Raw genomic sequence first — 18,958 nt, forward strand, 5'->3', positions numbered from 1 at the left:
AATATCAGGTAAGGTTAGTTTTCGTAAGAATGATAAAACATAGAAAAATATTATGATGACTCAAATCCTTATTTATTTGATATAAGTTGATCTTCACCACAATTATTGTTAGCAAAAATATTATCCAGCCTGACAAAAACAATGGTGACACATTGTCAAATGTCAGGTCATAGGCCACCAATAAATCTTTCAGTTTTGTGTTTCTTTATGACTTACAGCCACTGTTACTGTAATTGGCAAAATAAGGTATTAAAAGAAGAATTTTATTAAATATATATTAAGATGAAATTAAGTGGATAGAGGAAATAAAATTTTATAATCAATAATAAAAAGCAAGTAAATTTTAAAAGGGAAGGAAATATTTTATTAAATCTGTTTTCATAAAACGTTTCTTACAATTTGAAAAAAAAACAAAAAAAAAAAAACTGATGTACCTTCCAGGAACAAATTTACTGAACTTAAAAGAATGTTGACTCCACCAAATATAAATAATGCTTTATTATATTTTATATAAAAATGTAATAACAGTTGTGATAAACCTTCTGGCAATACATTTTGTTAATATCTCTCCTTGGTATTTTGTATTATACACTACTGATATTTTGCAAGTGTTCTAGAAGCCAATCAGTACAAGAACTGATATCCAGCTATGCTAAATTGAGTTTGTACTCTCTCCTGGGAAACTTTGACTAACATGAAAAAAACAAGCAAAATACCATAAAAAAACATTTTTAAAAAAAGAAATTACTTACCATTATAGTGTCTTAATTATTCTTTAAGTTCATTTTAATTGTAAACAAATGATGAAACTTTGCATCTTTCTCCTAAATAACATACTTAACAAGAGTTAAATTCTCCTTTTATATATAACCAAAACCAAGAAGGTTTATTGAACATATTTCAGACTGCAAACAGCCCAACAAGCTAACTTACACCTGATAAAGAACTAGACACCTTTTAGGTCTATAAATCCATTATATTCCAAAACTATGTTCAGCCTGCAAGTTTTCTTGTATGATAACACATACTTGTGTTGAAAATTTAAAAATAATAATTCTTTTAAAAATGTTTCATTTGTTGTCAAGGGTGTTTTGATGTATATCACTCATCACAAAATATAATTATTACAAGTCAAATCATGAACCCCTTTTTAAGAAAAAAAACAACAAAGTAATATTAATAACATGCATCACAACACTGTACTTGTAGTCCTGTCTGTTAAAATCATAAGATTGTCCCCAAAATTTGGTATAATGGAGTACAAAATGTTACTAAAAATGTTCTAAATATACCAAAAGCAAATACTGGATTACTTCCTGTAATCTGGTTAGGCTTATGATACTCATTCCATTATATATTTACTGTTTGAATACACATTTCTCTGTTTGTTAATGACTTTCAGGAAGTAACTGAGGAATTTAGCTTAGAAACATTTTCTATTATTTCCAAGATATTTATGCTAATGATGAAATTAGGAAAATTTTGAAAAAGCCATGTTCTTTATTCCATCAAAAATTTTATAATTTTAATTTCTGCCAAATGATTCATACTTATTTTATGTTAATATTATTCCAACAACAGTCACATGATTCCTGTTTACTTATAGGTGGAGGTACAATGTTACTGATTATGTGTTGCCACGTTAATGTGTTTCCATTTTATGAGTTACATTTTCTAGATATTTCTTTTTCTTCTTTTTTTTCAAAATGAGATAAACACAATGCTACAGCTTGTCAACAGTAAAAACATTGAAACAATTGGTTAGACTTTCTCAGGACCTTCTGTTAAAAACCACCGACATTTTAGTTCAATAATGAAAAACCACTTAAAAATTCCACGACTTTCAAGGATTTTCATGACCCCTACAAATCCTGTAATTTTTTTTTAAATTAAGTTTCATTTAACTCAGTAAAGTATTTCCATAGCAAGAAGGAAAATATTAATGTATATCAAAGGCATCCTCCATTACTCCAGATGGGGGAGGTTACATACAAATATATAACACTGATGCCCTGGGCCCAAAAACACATATGAAGTTTGTTAACTTGGAATACAGATGTTAATAAATTGTAAATTTTTACTGTGGTAATACATCTAAATTCAGATTTCATAGAATATTTTTTGAAAGTTACAACATATATATAGAAGTAATATCCCAATCAGTTGTCAGTTATCTTAGTTCAAAACTTAACAAAAGTTTGAGTTATTACTATAAATCATACCCATACACAAAATAATAATCACTGAAATTGCTTGTAAGATAGACAGTTAAGCATAATTTTGCAAATTATTGAACCCAAACACCAAAGTAATAAAAACACTAACTAATATTGATTAAGCTTTTATGTATTATAATGCATGTATAATCAGACAAGTATTTTGGAAAAATGGGAATAAAACAATAGAAATGAAGTATATGTATTACAAAAATGTATAAGTGTTATAAAGTGTTTTAGAAAATCTGAAACATTAACATTGAAACAAACTCCAATTATGTAGTATTTTGGTTTATTTAGAATTTATTTTCTATTAGCACTTACAGAAATTTATTAACTCTTATTTGGACAATTTTGTAAAATATTTAAAGGAAGATAGTCATGTCTTTCCATACAGACAATCTAATACATTCTACAGCTTCTTATATGATGTACAGTTGCATACTTCTTAAAACAAAGTCTCATGGGGAACCATATTTATGTGTATCATAAAACAAACACGTACAAAAACATATGTAGAATACATCAGACTAAACTATTTTGCATGCAGATATTAACATTTTCCCATAAATTACATCAGTGTAAACTAAAGGAGTTTTCACTCACTGAAAATGAACGCATTTTATTTGTGTACGTGTTTTCTTATAGCAAAGCCACATCAGGCAATCTGCTAAGTCTACCGTGGGGAAATCAAACCCCTGATTTTTGCATTGTAACAGTTTTATTTGAGAAACAGCAGAGGCTAATAGGAACATTAAATGATTTTGTTCAAAAGATTTTTTGCAAACTATAGAAAACAATGATTATAATATTTCATATTACAAAATATTTGTTTCAACTGAAGAATGTAAACCTCAGAAATTCTATATATTTATCTTCTCAGTCATTCTTTATTTGGTGTGTAAACTTTTCATAACATAAAATCTTACAATTTTTATTACTTAAATATATATAATGTAAAATAATGCTGTAACTCATTTCTATTGGTCAAAAAATTTACTTGTGGTTATATGATGATTGTACTCCTGTTTTAAACATTAAGCTATCCACAAAATATCAATATAAAGAATCTATTTTGAACTTAATGAAGAAATGTTTTGGTTTTGAAAGAGATCTTCAATAATCAGAGGGGATGTTTCTATAAAACCTACTCAAAACATAGTTTAAAAACATATTTTTATTATCTACATAAAGATACATAATTTTTATTTAAATTTAAAATACCAAAAAAATTAAAATGTAATATATAATTATGTGACAGACAAAAGTACTGGCATCTTTTCATAAACAACATCTAAAAGAATGAGGAAAAGGTTGTCCAACTTTCCTGCTCAGTTGCTATCTTGATCCTGGTGCTCTAAAAATTGTTGTAATGTCCCTGTATCCAGTGGAATCAAAAGGTATTCTGTACCATCTGGTCCCTGTTAAAATAAATCTCATACATCATACATTCTCTCAATGCTTTGTATTAAAAAAATGTCAGAAATATTTTCACAAATGCACTAACAGAACTTTCTATATTAGATTCAAAAACTGAATAAAATTCTGAAAACCTCTTTACATACAAGTCTACAGAAATGTTACACAAAGTATATTTTAGAAAAATACTGCACAATATAGAACATTACTAGTCTTAAACATCTGGTGAAAATTTGAACCTAAAATTAAATATTTTCAAAATACATTTTAAAAATTGTATTCCACTATTACCATTAATATCTTTAAAAAATCATAATATTCGAACTACAGAAAACAATATTAATATTGAACAAGTTTTTTGTATTCAATTGTATGTTTTGAAAGAACATACTTAAATGGTAACAACATAAAAAAAATCACAATAAAATGTGTGGAACTTGCATGTTTAATAGTTAACATTGTTACAATAAACTATTAAAGAGAAAGGCTTAAATATAAGTATAAATACTGTACCTTTGAAATAATAATAAATAACGAATAAATCATTGAGATTCCAGAAATAATTATTTGATAACAACAGAGGAGTTTATATTATTTAGTGCAATCAATTCTGGATACTTAGTGTTTTTATTTCATATTTATTACTATTTTAAAGATACAGTGTATATACACATATAGTTAAACCTTCTCTATAAACAATTTCTCTTAACCATGTTAATTATTAAATGTGTATGCCTCACATCTTACTATACATTACATTATGTTGTTACTGTTTTAATATGATCTTTTAAAACTTGCGATTGCATATGAAAACTCACCGAATCCTAATGTTGCTTTTTGTGGCATTCCGACATTTCGCACCCGACTCTTGGCAGCGAACAATTTCGCATCCAGGAAAATTGGCAGCGGATGATTACCCAGCCAAGCAATACATAGCTAAGTTATGGTGTTGTTCATGATGTTACTAATGTTAACTTAACAACAAATTAACATCCATTTGAAAATTGACATCACTATTAAACCTGAAAAAAAATAAAATAAAATGTCTGCATTTACTGTTAGAACTTCAGCAAATAGTCTTCTCGTTAAACTTTCATTTATTTATTTTAAAATAGTTTCAAACATCTGATTAGTAACATCATGAACAACACAGTAACTTACGTAACATCAAACAGAGGAAAGCCGAAAGCATGCAACAATGGATACGTTTATTTATTCAATAAGGGTAGCAAGGACAATCAGGTAACCTTCTACATGTGTGAAAATTACAGAACTTTGCACTGTTCAGCACAGATTCATGTCTGAGATGATACAGTTACAGCTTGCCTCAAGGAGCACAGCCACGCACCCAATGGACAGAGAAAATCCGTCCTGGAAGTTGTATCTGCAATGAAAACACAGGCAGGTGCTACAGCAGACCTGCCTATTACCATTTTGGCTAACAACACCACCACAGTAGTGCCAGCTGTTACAGCAAGCCTACCACGTGCAGACAATCTCAAGCACATGATACAGCTGATGTGCTTAAGACGACAGCACATTCCATGACAGCCTGATTCCCTGGAAACTACGGTCCTGCCTGAATGCTTCACTCGCCTCCTGGGTGTGAGATTGTCAGCTGTCAATGAGCTTGGCTGTTAAATTGTTGGCTGCAAAATTGCAGCTGTAAAATGTTTTAGAACCACTTTTTGTATTTCAAATATTATGAACTAAATTCCAAACTGTCAATATTAAAAATGTTTTTTGGTATAACTGTTTTTTTTTATATTATAAAACTTCATTTTCCATCTGATGAATCAGATGTAAATAGTTTAGTATTCAACTAATATTAGTAAAAGAATAATTTGAAAACCTTTTTTAACCTTTTCTAAGCTAGTAGCAGTGTATAGCAATTTCTGCATTTACATTCTAAAAATTAATTGTGTATCACAATATCTAAAACAAATACTTTAAACATGATAACCATTTAATGTTTCTCAGCTTCAGTTCAATTTTATAATGAAATAAAGACCATACACTGACATAATTGTTCACTATGCAGTTATATAATAATCTATAACTAATGATGTGAAAGCCACATTTCACACACACTTCTACAAACTATACAGATTTTGTAACTCAATATTTATCAGTATTTCTCTTATGTTCCTATATTATATTCACTTCAAAACTAATTGTCTCAAAGAAAATGTCTGTTTTTAGCATACAGGTAAATTGTTTACATCATTGCACAGCCACATTATTTGTTTTTTTACCTATTTTATTCTAATATACATATTGAAAAGCATCAAATACAATCATAGCCCTAATGATGTCATGCACTTCTTGATTCTTGATGATGAGAAACCCACTTATTGATAAGTGTTAATACCCATACCAACCATTCTCAGATACATGTTGTGCACTTATTTCCTTGAAAACAATTTTGTAATAAAATACCTTATATATATTCTGCATATATATACATATATTTCCAATACATTAGGCACTGTTTGTCTTATAATACTTCTCAAGTTTTCACACACTGATGGGCAGAATTCCTTACAGTAGATGTCTGTGACTTATTGGTGATAAATTTTTAACAATAAAAAAGCAGCAGACAGTCCACTTGTTTTAAAATAATATATTAAAACAAGTCGAATGTTGTTGTTTTTCACAATATATTACTACATTTGTTTCCAGAGGTTTAAATAATTGTATCTTTTTGTCTAAAGTCCACACAGGTTTGTTAAATTACTTTAGAACACAACTGAAAAGGCAAATTATTTCTTATAAACATAATTTATGATAATTTCACTTAAAAAGGTAAACCACTACTTTATGTTCTTTATGGCTAAACTTACAAACACAATCCAGCTTCAGCTACTTTACAAAATAACAGTCTTACTTGAAGTATATTTTTTATGCACATTTATAGACTTACAGAAGTCTAGAATGTTCTACACACAACACAATAATGATATAATAACACTGAACTGAAACGATAAGAACTTGAAAAAATCCTAGTGATATAATCCAATAATACAACAGGCATCAATTCACACACAGTTACATGAACAAACCTACAACAAACTATCACTTCTAAAAACAACCAAATTTAACACACTTGCTGTACTTAAAAGGAAATAATTCTGCATAGCTAACAATACTTTGCTCAGAAGCTATCTCTGTAATCCTTTTAGAATTAGTTTAAAGATGCTTCAAGAAAAAAAGTAAAATAATATCTGTTAATCTCCAAGCTTACATTGAAGTAAAGTCCTTACAAAATTTCTTTAATTTGAAAATAACAGCAGGACTTTTTGTAAAGTGAAAAGGAAACACTAAAGTAGTGACTTTGCAACAAAATAAATTGGAAAAGGAATAAATAAATTTATTAACTTTACCTAGCATAGAAAAAAAATCATTACATATCTGAATTATATGAGGTTATGTGATCAAAGAAAGGCTTCTGATTTATTAATTAAAGGCTCAAAAATTTCTAATTCACATCAAGAATAAAAAGAATTTTACATATTATATTTTATAACATTGTTCTTATTCCAAATTATTGAATAGTTTTATATTACTTTAAACTGAAGAAAATGTTTTCTTGTTAACTGATGTTTTTGTGCTCAGTTATTATAATTACATATATTTTATTGTTGTACTCAAACATCTGACCAATATTGTATATTACAGAAGAGAAAAACCATATATCGTAACAATAATTTAAATACTAACTTCAGTCTTCACTAAAATACATTGACAAACTGGTTGCTTCATTAATGTACTCAGAATGTTTCAATTTCAGCTAAATAATAATAAAAAAAATTCTAATCTATACCACTGCAGTGTAATACCTCATATATCACCATGGTTAATTTTATGGTCATTTCTCATTGACTGATATACCTATTCTTTTGTTATTGAATAGATAATAGTCACATTAAGAAAAATTACACTCTGTTCATTATGCCTGTATTGCTATAGACTTCATATTCACAATACATAATGGTAGTCTGAAATAAAATAATAAAAACAGATTGCAAGAAAAACAATGATCGCTACCTGCCAACTAAAATTTGGATTTGTACTACAACTTACAGTAGGAGAATTGATATTACTCCATTGAATAAGTTCATTTAATAACAACACAGATATTTCGTTAAAAACATATATGACACAAAAGCATGTTTTATTTTTTAACAGAAATAAGTTAGATCAGGAAATGTTGAAACAAACTGTTAAAACCTTTACTAGCTATTAGAACTTTCAAAGTATGCATTTAATCTACCTGCAGTACCACAAGTAAATGTGCAAGAAAAAAAACTTAAAATTATCTTTGCATACCTTTTGTGACCTTAAAAGTTTATGATCATAAAATTCTGTTAATTGAGCTCTCAAAGTAAGTTCACTATTTACAAGAAAGGCTTCACGACATTGTTGGTAACATCTTTGGAAGGGCATTCCTATACAAGAAAAAGAAAAACAATTTTGCTTCAAACATCTACAAATAAACTTTCAACAATAAAACATTTTTCTTAATTTTGAGCTCCAGGTAATATCTGTCATATAGATCCTACCTTAATCACTACATGCACAACTATCGTAACATTTTATGAAATGTTTCTTCAGTACTAAACAAACACAGACATACATACATATTTTTAGAGAATATTAATACTGAGAGGTAGGTAAGTTAAAACAAAATCAAAAGAAAGGACTGCATTAAAAACAGTAAATCCAGACCTCTGACTAATTACATTGGTTTGTTATAACACAAAACAAACAGAAACAAAAAGTAAAAATCACTGCATTCATTGAAAGGATCCCAGGGTACAAGCTATAATGTGGGTTCTACTTCCACATTCATCTGCAAAACCTGGAGTAAATTTTATATCCCACATTATAGTATAGCTTGTACCCTGGGATCCTTTCAATGAATGTAGGTTTTATTTTTTATTTGGCATTTATTTGGTTATAACAAATGAATATATATAACTTAAATAATTTTTCCATAAGATATTTCTGAATAAATAACATATACATATAACTATAAACATATATGACAAAGTTCCCCAATATTTTAATAAGTTCAAAAGACCTGTCTTCAAAGTAGTAATTAAGATTCATTAACCTTATATGAAACACTAGTAGCTTCAATTCATATGATGACATAAAACGTCCACAGATAAATTCAACTTTCTGAGCATGTACAGTAAATATTTTTACATACTAACACAATAGTTTGTCTCACCTTTAAAGAAAAAAACATTAATAAGATTACCTTAATTCCTCACAAATGAAATCAATTATTTATCTGCAATTAAAGACAAAAGAAAATCCATTTTTTATACAATAAGATGTGTTAAAGGTCCCATTACAATTTTTATTTGCCACTATTATTATATATTTCAATAAAAAAAAAACATAAGACATTATCTTTTGAGAAATAACCACTAATTTTTTAAAATTATTGAATAAAAGTTAAAGTATTCAATTTTATACAAAGATCTTAAGAATAATTCAACTATGTAGATTGTAGGGTATTATATTTCACTATAAACTGTAGGCAATTTATACTTCTTAACAAAGATTAGAAAGGAAGTTCTGTTTCATATTAAAACATACCTAAGTATGAAGAATTATCTTTTTGGTCCAGTTGGTAGTGAGTTATCAAAAGGAAAATACCTTGAGCATTTGATGTGAGGCTTCTGAATACATACTTTAATGAGCTAAGTACAGGAGTGTTAGACTGTTGCATTAACAGAGAATTTTCAAATGAAGTTTCAGTAGTGTAAGGCTGGAAGTTTGTAACATCCATCCACAACCAATGAAATTTACTTAATTGTGTTTGGTCCCAAACTGTTCAAGAAAAATATGAATTTTATCAGTCTAGACCTATACAAATATTTTGACACACTTAAAAAGCATCTTATTGTATTCTAAATACTGAACTAAACAACCAATAACATCTCCTATTGTTTACACAAACTTACCTACAAATGATAATAAAAAAATAAATTTTCTTATTGCTTACTTGTTCCAATATTTTATAAATAAAATTGACTGAAACAGTTTATATACAAAAATTGATAACCAAATTTCTTGTAACTGATTTCCAATATTGTTTAGAAATCAATTCCAAGTTACCTTCTAAAGATTAGTATACTACATACTATTAAGCCTACTAACATAAGAGATTAAAGCTTTCATCATTATGGTGTTAAAGTACATGATCGTTTACTGGATAATTACTCCTTACAAAGAAAGGTTTAAAGATAGCTAATGAATTAGATTCACTTTCCATTTATTATTTTAACTCATTACACAAATCACATACCTAGAAAAGAATAAATTGCAAGGCTATTTCATCAATTTTTAAGGCTATCCAGATAAAAAAACAACAGAAAATTGAATTGACTTAATGCCTTTGTTATAACACTATATAGAGAGACCTATTTGTGATTGAATACACTGACATTAACGATAGTTTCTTACAATATTTTTATAAAAAGTGATTCTGAATTCAAGAACATCAAGGTATTTAAATACCTAAAAGAAATATTTTATCAAAAAGCATCACTTGTCTCAAATTTAATTCAGGATAAAAATAACACATTTTGTATTCATGACTGTCTAGTGTGCACATTTATTCATTTTTTTTCAGAAACAAAAAACTGATGAATTCTCACTGATTCTTAACAAATATTTAAAAAATAATGTTCACTTTAAAAATCTCTTACTGCTCAACATATATATTAAAAACTTCAGCTACTAATTTAATTTTTTAAATTAAGTAATTTGGCAATTTCACTGTCAATTAATATGGCATCCAACTTTTTCTTTGTACTTCAGAAAGAACTTGACTTCGTCAATACAGTTATATCTACAGTGCTTTCAGCTTTCTCAGTAACTTCATCTGTACTTGACTGAAATCCATTAAGATCAGTTTCTAAACTCTGCCTCTCCACCTAAAGTTACTGAAGACTATCTATAAAGTACATTTTTGAAATTGAAATCCAAATACTTTGTAATTAGTGTAGTCTGATTTATTTTTCTCTTCTGGGCATATGTAAATATAGATTTTGTATAGAACTATATCCAAAGGACATATAGCATCACAGTCTTGTCTTTGAAAAACTACAGATTCTCATGAAAATTTTCAATAGTTAGAAGGCTAGTTATTGAAAAGACAAATGTGATAAACAACTATTTGATTACAAGCTGGAGCTTGTTAAAATCCTTGCATGTACTGAGGCTGCTATGAACTATAAAAATGTAGATGTATCCAGCTACTTGTTTAAACTTCATCCACTAAAGCCAAGTACTGCTTCTTTACAAATCACCAAACTTATGGAAACCCTCTGAAATCTTGTTACACAGACTTGTTTATCACTGGCCATCAAATGTAGATCCAGAAATGAAATATTTCTGGTTACTGAATATTTTTACTGAATTCCAATTTCTTGTAATTGGAAGTGGAAACTGATAGTCATTTCTTACTTTCCATCCAAAATCCCATCATGTCTCCACTATTCACTTTCTTGACAGCAATGAGTTCAAGTTTCTTGGTTGTTGAGAATCATATATCTATTTTGCTGTATGTGACATGATTCATCTAATATTTCACATCAAGCATAACCATCTTAGTGGAGAAATAATTGTTGTATAAAACTTTTTTCTTTATAAAATATTCTTCTTGTCTTTGAATCAATTTGTCTAGATCATTGGACAAAACATCATTAACTTATTAGCCTGATACCCAAGCAAAATCTTTTCATATTCATATGACTGATCAAAGAAAGGACATTTTGGCTGACAGTAACTTATCAAAACATCCATCTCTGACAATTTCAAATGACTTCCCATGAACACTCTGAACTTCATTTTCACTGTTTCAAAGTACATCTGATTTCATCAAAGATGAATAGTACACAAGTGGTTCCCTTAATTTTCTATCCAACTATCAGCACAAAAGTTAATTGGAAAATGTTTGTGTAAGTAATTTGCAGTGTCATAAATCATAATATACAATGAAGGCAGAAATGCTTTAATATTCAATGTTATGGCTTCAAAGACTCCTTGGTTGCATTTTGCATAATATGTATACCACAGTTCCCAATGTCAACCAGCTACTTATAACTGCTTTAGCTGTTCCCTGTTTCTAACATAACCTTCTGAGCTGACAGTTGGTCCATGGACATATATTTGTACCAACTTCTAGAGATTTAAACCTACATATATATCTAAAATTCAGTCAACTCTCTGTCCACATAGGCATGGCCAAGGAAAACATCTGTATGGTACCTTGGTTGCTTGTTCATATATGCAAGCCAAACTGCTTATTTTGTGTATACCAATTTAAAGCTCCATCAAATAAAATAACAAAGCTTCTGAATCCCTGAAGTTGATCAACTATAATGTAAAATAAGGTCAATGTAAACAATACAGGCACTCCCTTTCTATTATTCTGTAATGATACTGTCTGGAAATCTTTCTTGAGAACAATTTTGGTACCTATACAACTTTTGGAAGAAAAATGTAATGAAACCACTTTTACAGTCCATTCCTAATTTTTAATTGTTATATGACACATGTAGGTTGCATGGTTTTACTTTTAGTTTATTTCTCACTAGTAGCTTGATCACTGCAGCAACCATACTTAGTGATAGAAGAGGGAGTAATCATGACAAAACATTTGATATTTTAAAATTGAAAGTTTTCTTTTTCAACAGTTTTACAAGTTTCTTTTACTTTAATGTGGCTTTTCTCCCACACTAGTAATGTCAAAAAAACACTTAACAATAAACTTTGTATTCACTAAAGTCTGGATCAAACCAGCATTTATATTTTTCTTTTAAGATTTACCCCTCTTGTTATTTGGCTTTCCTCATTATAATACCAAGTCTATTTACTAAACTGAATGACAACTTGCCATTTCATTTACTAAAAATTCATAAAAACAATTATTTCATTAAACCAAAATTTCTGGAGAGAGGCAGCTACGAACATGAAGATGTTTTAAATAATTTTCTAAACAATGATTGAAAAATGAATATGCATTTAAGAACAACTTCTAAATCACTAAACAGCTGGCAGATACAAAATTTGATAAACAAGTGTATTATGCAAGTTTGTTACTCTGTTCCTGTACATGAACATATCTTTACAGAAGGCAAGTTAATTAGCAGCAGATTTGGTTTTAAAATGATATGATCTACCAAAATCAGCTTTTACTGAGTAATTAAATTTTTCCACCAAATTTTCATTTAAGGTTCAGTACTAGTATTTGTGATCATACAGACATATAGTATAGCTATGGGCTCAAAATTAGTATCTCATCAAGCAACACATTTGTTTTTATGATATTATCACAAACAATGGTTGGATAGTTGTCTAGAACTTTAATACTGTCAGATATATTTACGTGACTAATACCTTCATTATCTCTAAGAAAAAAGAATGTGATTTCATTCTTAGAATATATAAATAAACTACATCCTTGTATTGAAGTTCACAGATGGAAATAATAAACAACTTTGTCTTTTTTCTTGTTTAAGATCTGGATATCAATAACTCCAAAAATCATTTCACCACAAAACTGTATAGTCATGTTGATAGTTTTATACTTGTTAACTAGAATCTGATAAATATATTATACAGCCTATCATACAGCCATTAACAATCATTATTTTAATTAAAAAATAAGTGCTACAAATGTTTTGTTAACAAATAAAATTATTGTCATCTCATTACCTGAAAATGTTAAAATGTTTTTAAATAGAGTGTACAGTACTTGTAAAGTAAGTTATAACGTGCACAAACTGTCTTTTTAAATCTGTATCTCATTTATGAGGAATAAAACAAAATATTTTGACAACAAACAAAACACAACTTTCAGTGATTATAGCTTTTAAATTAATATTTAGAGCTCTTTCAAAATAAAGGACAAAATTAAATAGGATCAACGATGTGTTCTAACTTTCACAGCAGGCTTGGTATAACATGCGTGAGTTTGTCTACACATTTGCACGTTAAGAATTTTCACTTTATCTTTTGATACAGCATGTGAGTCTATTTCATTATTACTCTGAGTGCAAAGTGATTTCATGTTATGATTAAAAAATTTTTCTTCCTCCCCTAACCCTAACATTATTTCATAACCCCTAAAACCTCCTAAGTACATTTAAAATGCTTGTTCTCAGTGAGAATTTATATTTTGTCATTTTCTATACCCTAACTATATGAGGTCTGTCACTTGACCAACCTCTTAAAAAAAGGAAATAAATATGTTATGCTTTTTTGTGCTAGAATGACTACACATTATAACACACAAATACAAATGTTTAGTCTAAGTAGCTTAAGTTTCATAACTTTATATATATTTACAAATATATATTATTTTCTATTACATCAACCTTCTAGTCATGCCTACTTAATATTACATAACTTGCATTGATGCAGTGCATGTACAATCATGTTACATATCCAGTAATATAAAAATGATCATTAGTCTTCCTTGTCTGAGCTGTGTTATAGTAGACTAGTATTTTGTAATATACAGTCATATTTCAATTATTATACATGTGTACAAATTATTACTGTTTAGAAATTATTAAATTTATTTCTCATAAAATATAGAACAATAAATAAAGAAGTAAAGCAAACAATTATCTCTTCCAGCTACAACTTTTGAACTCAGTTGCTGCTGACATAGGTTCCTAAGCCTTTCAAAATTTCACATGTGGAGGATATCAAGCAAAATTTTTTTTAGGTTTTATATATAAACAGTTGAATAACCAAAAAATCATAAATAACTATACTGATACCATAGAATTACACTATGATTTATTAAGCTTATTAACTAAGATGCATTTAAGTTTTAAAAAGAATATGAAAAACTCGAGCAAACTAAAAACACAACCTACCTTCTTGAAATCTTGGTTTGAAAGAATATGGTAGCCTTTTCACAGGTGAAAATGACTGAGAAAACCAGTAGGAGAACATTCTGAACTGTCTAGTGATTATTCACATGTCACAGTAAAATTATGCAAGGGGCATTTCTAAATATTGAAAGAGGTGAATGGGGCCACTGTGTTTGATTCAGTACATAAGCCATATCTCACTAAAATAGAAAGATTTTATATTCTAGCTTGATAATATCAGTAATTTGAGTTCTTAATTTGTACAAAACTAGACTTAGTATTTTGTCATCACAAACATCCAATTTTAAATTGTGCTGCATTCAACATACCATGTTATTCCCTAAAATATACATTTAGGTGTGTTCTTTTAATATTTATTTTTAAAATACAAAATTGATTCATATATAACATTAAAGTTTGAATTATATAACCCATAATTCGATTCCAATCATACTGACATAAATTCACAATATAGTAGTTCATATACAATTTTGAATTCAAGTCAACAAACACAATGACATGGCCTTTGACCTGTGACAAAAAATGTTAAAGCAATGTATAAAATGCATATGAAATATGGAGCTAGTAATGTTTCAAATATTCACAAACACCTATATTGAGAATGTGGTGAAACTGCTAGTGCAAATGACATATGTGGTTCTAACAATGAACGATATGTACAGGGTGGCCGGTAAGTCCCTACCCATCCATATACCTTATGTACCCAGTGTATCTGCGTGCTATCCCTCATTCTCGCTGCATAATATTATGCGACGCTATATTCTGCGAGACATTTTCCTCAACATAGCAGGGGTTATTGTTCCAAATGCCATGGTAACAGCTGCCTTCAACTCATCATTAGTATTATAATGTTGTTTAGACACAACATATGAATGGGTAGGCTTTTACAGGCCACCATGTACAAATCACAGAAACACTGGCAATGAAAAAAACAAAAACCAATATCAAAACTAAACCTCTAACTGATTACAATTTTCATTGTAAAAATCTTGTACAACTGATATGGCAAAACTAATCTTCAATGACAGAACTGTAATAAACTTATAGATGCTAAACATGTTGCTTTAAGAGTTCACATCTAAGGCAACATGCTTCACCAGTATTTAATAAGTGCTATTAACCCACCTTACTGTCTAAATTTTGAATGTTAATGTAATTTGTAACAAATACTTTGATAATCAGGAATACAACTTTTAGTACAGATTGATGATGAGATATTAGTTTAATACTGTTGTAAAACTTGCATCTTACTAATACATATAATTAAACAAAAAAGCACAAGCTTACATCATCACATTTCAATCACTTTTTAATTATTTTTGCTCCTTTGTTTAGTCAACTGCTGAATCACATATTGCAATAATTATTTAGAAATCTGAAATTAGATATTTTTATAAATACATGAAAATTATTGTTATACTAACAAAGATCTCCAAAATATTAAAATTAGATATCCAAAATATTAACTCTATACACAACAGATAAAATCTCAAAATCACAGTGAAAAAAAATTATATCTGAACAATGATGTTTAGTGAGTAACAGAAAAATATAACATTCCTACAAGTTACACATCAAAAATGGTAACTGAAATAAAACATAAAATTCAAATACTTACTCAGTGATGCATTGATGTGGTCAATAGAAGCAATTATGTGTATTTTAGGAGCTTGTGCTAAGTAGCTAAGTATACTCTGATTTTTCCTTGCTCTAAGTGGCATTCCATCAATATTGTGGATAATTATATACAGATCATCTGATTCTGTAAAATAAAAATAAGTTACATAAATTTATTTTTTTGATCAGAAAAAAACTTTAATTAGTCTCTTGAGAATTGCTCCTCAGAGGGTTTCAGTTATCTTGGCTGAGATACTAATGTTAACTAATGTAAAACAGTAATACCAAATTAAAAAAAACCATGGCAAAGGAAGAAATAAAAATGATTTAATTTCTGTCATAGATTTGACTACAACAGAGTCAAGCATATAAAATATGTGATTTTCACTTAGCTTCAATGATTTAATGCAAGGAAACTTTAGTGAAAATCTAATCTGTTAAGATCTGTTACAAAGAAAACTTGGCATTAGATACAAAAAAGAAATACTGCTATTCTTATCACTGCATGTGCACTATCCACATGACTGTTGGTCATTCCCAGTGATAAATAAAAGGGGTTATGTTTTTAAGAAATCAGCTGATCTCCAGAAGAAAAGATCTATGCCCACTTTTACTTAGTAGTAAATTTAGCCATGCAAGTCTTTCCTACAAGAAAGCATGTACTAACACAGATGAATAACTCAGGATAACAGATAGACAAACTTGGCAACATTTTTCACAGTCATTAGTGCTGCAATCACATACATCTCAGTGCATTATGTTCTGAAAATTACATGTTAACAAAAAGGGCAGCAAAAACATGTAATATGCCTGCATACCACACTTTTCTTTTTAGGTTATTTCAGCAGTCCATACATTTCACATTTAAATCCAATTCCCTTGCCCTTGTAAAATACTTGCACAAACACACAAGCAAAATAGAAAAAAACTATAACTTCATAACAAAGGATAACAAACTTAGCATGAAATTATAATAAATGAAATATCTCTTTTGTAAAAAACAAATAAATTATCCATGTATGGAATAAAAAAGAAAGAAAACTAACACTAAGGAAACCCTTTGACAATTAGGTTGTATAAAACACTCCAGTATTAAGAAAACATATTAACTGGTACAGCAGGAAAGACAACAACATGTACCTTTTAATACCCAATTAAATCAAAATGCATGGAAATTAAAAACATAAACCTTTAAAGTTAAAAATAGTAAAACACAACTCTTAACCTTAAGTGCACAATCCAATATACTAGCTCTTTAACATCAATATTTAGTGTTCATTAATCATTAAAAGAATTAATCTAGATATACTACAGTTAAGTTAGTTAACCACAGTAATCAGCTAACTAGAATATAATATTGAAATACAAACTCTAGAGATGTTATTCTTAAATTGTACATGCATATGTGCACTCAGTGCATCAGAAGGATAATGCTATTTAAAGTTCACGTATCATAATGTATTAAATTGAATAATGGTAACTTCATGGATCACACACACTAAAAGGCAATATTCTTCATGTTGCAAAATGTATGGTGATAACACTCAGGCTGTCTGCAAAGAACAACAGCAATGACATTTATACACATCCATTACAAAAACTTAAATCTATAATAACAGATTTAGGGGAAGGTCTGCATGTAACAACTTTAACTCCAAGAGGAAAGAACCTAGAAACCTGAAATTCTGAACCTATACTAAGTAGCCATTGAAGATGCACACCTGAACATTACTATTTATCTATGAACATGCATGCAAATCTTTTTAATGAGGTAAGGCAGTGAAAAAACCACAAAGAAAAGAAGTGGTTTCTTATATTACAAACAGAAATCATAGACAAACACATGTAAGTGAACATGTGCATGTGTGACTGCCATACCCCTACCAGGAAAGCACCAAGAAACACGAACATTTGCACCCATACTAAATGGATCTTGAGCATGTGCATTTGGGTTATTATTTATCCATGTGCACATCTTTTTAATGAACAAACTAGCAAACAAAAACACAGAAAGAAATGGTTCCTTATATAAGAACATCTAATACATAGAAAAGCCAATACGTTTTGGTAATGATGCCTTCCAACAAAAGGTTTTATGTCACATTAGAAAGCACTGTTAGCAACAGAAATATAATCTAATATTGTTGTTAATCTATGTACTGAAAGTATAAAATAAAATGTATAAACTACAAAACTGGAAATATATTTGCTGATTTCTTATTTTAGAGTTTTCACTGATTAACCCTTTTGTGTCAAGTCATGGGTCAAAGACCATATCACATTTGTTGACTTAAATTCAATATTTTATTGAACTATTTTATGAATATATGTCAATAAGTTTAGAATCCAATTTTAGGTCATAATTCAAACTTTAATATTATATATGAGTTAATTTCTTAATTCATTTTAAAAGTCAATATAAAAAAAAATCCACCAAAATACATATTTTACTGAGTCAAGTGGTATGTTGAATTGTAATAAATCTATAGTTTGTACAAATTAGGAACTCAAATTACTGATATTATCATGCTAGAATACAAAATAAGAACCTCACATCTTTCTATTTTAGTGAGATATGGCTTATGTATTGAATCAAACACAGTGGCCCTGTTTACCTTTTTCCATATTTATAAATGATTCCTTATGTGCTTTTACTACAATATATGACATGTGAATAACCAATCCACAGCTCAGAATGTCTCCCTATATGTTTTCTCAGCCATTTTAATTTGTGAAAAGGCTACCACGTTCTTTCAAACCACATTTCAAGGAGGTAGG

The 18,958-nt window shown here is 28.8% G+C and overlaps 1 protein-coding gene across 2 annotated transcripts in view; it reads right to left on the reverse strand.

Moving 5' to 3' along the window:
* Positions 1-1,681: 1,681 nt before the first annotated feature.
* The window catches only part of Orc2 (origin recognition complex subunit 2), a 69,089-nt gene continuing 51,812 nt past the window's right edge, over positions 1,682-18,958 (reverse strand). For both annotated transcript variants that reach the window (XM_076481736.1, XM_076481745.1), the window contains 4 exons: positions 16,182-16,325; positions 9,246-9,479; positions 7,965-8,083; positions 1,682-3,637 (listed from right to left, as the gene is read on the reverse strand). In XM_076481736.1, the coding sequence (XP_076337851.1) occupies positions 3,548-3,637; positions 7,965-8,083; positions 9,246-9,479; positions 16,182-16,325 (587 nt within the window). In that variant the 3' untranslated portion in view covers positions 1,682-3,547. The remainder of the gene's footprint in view (positions 3,638-7,964; positions 8,084-9,245; positions 9,480-16,181; positions 16,326-18,958) is intronic.

The sequence above is a fragment of the Tachypleus tridentatus genome, chromosome 2 (assembly GCF_004210375.1).
Source record: "Tachypleus tridentatus isolate NWPU-2018 chromosome 2, ASM421037v1, whole genome shotgun sequence".
NCBI lineage: Eukaryota > Metazoa > Arthropoda > Merostomata > Xiphosura > Limulidae > Tachypleus > Tachypleus tridentatus.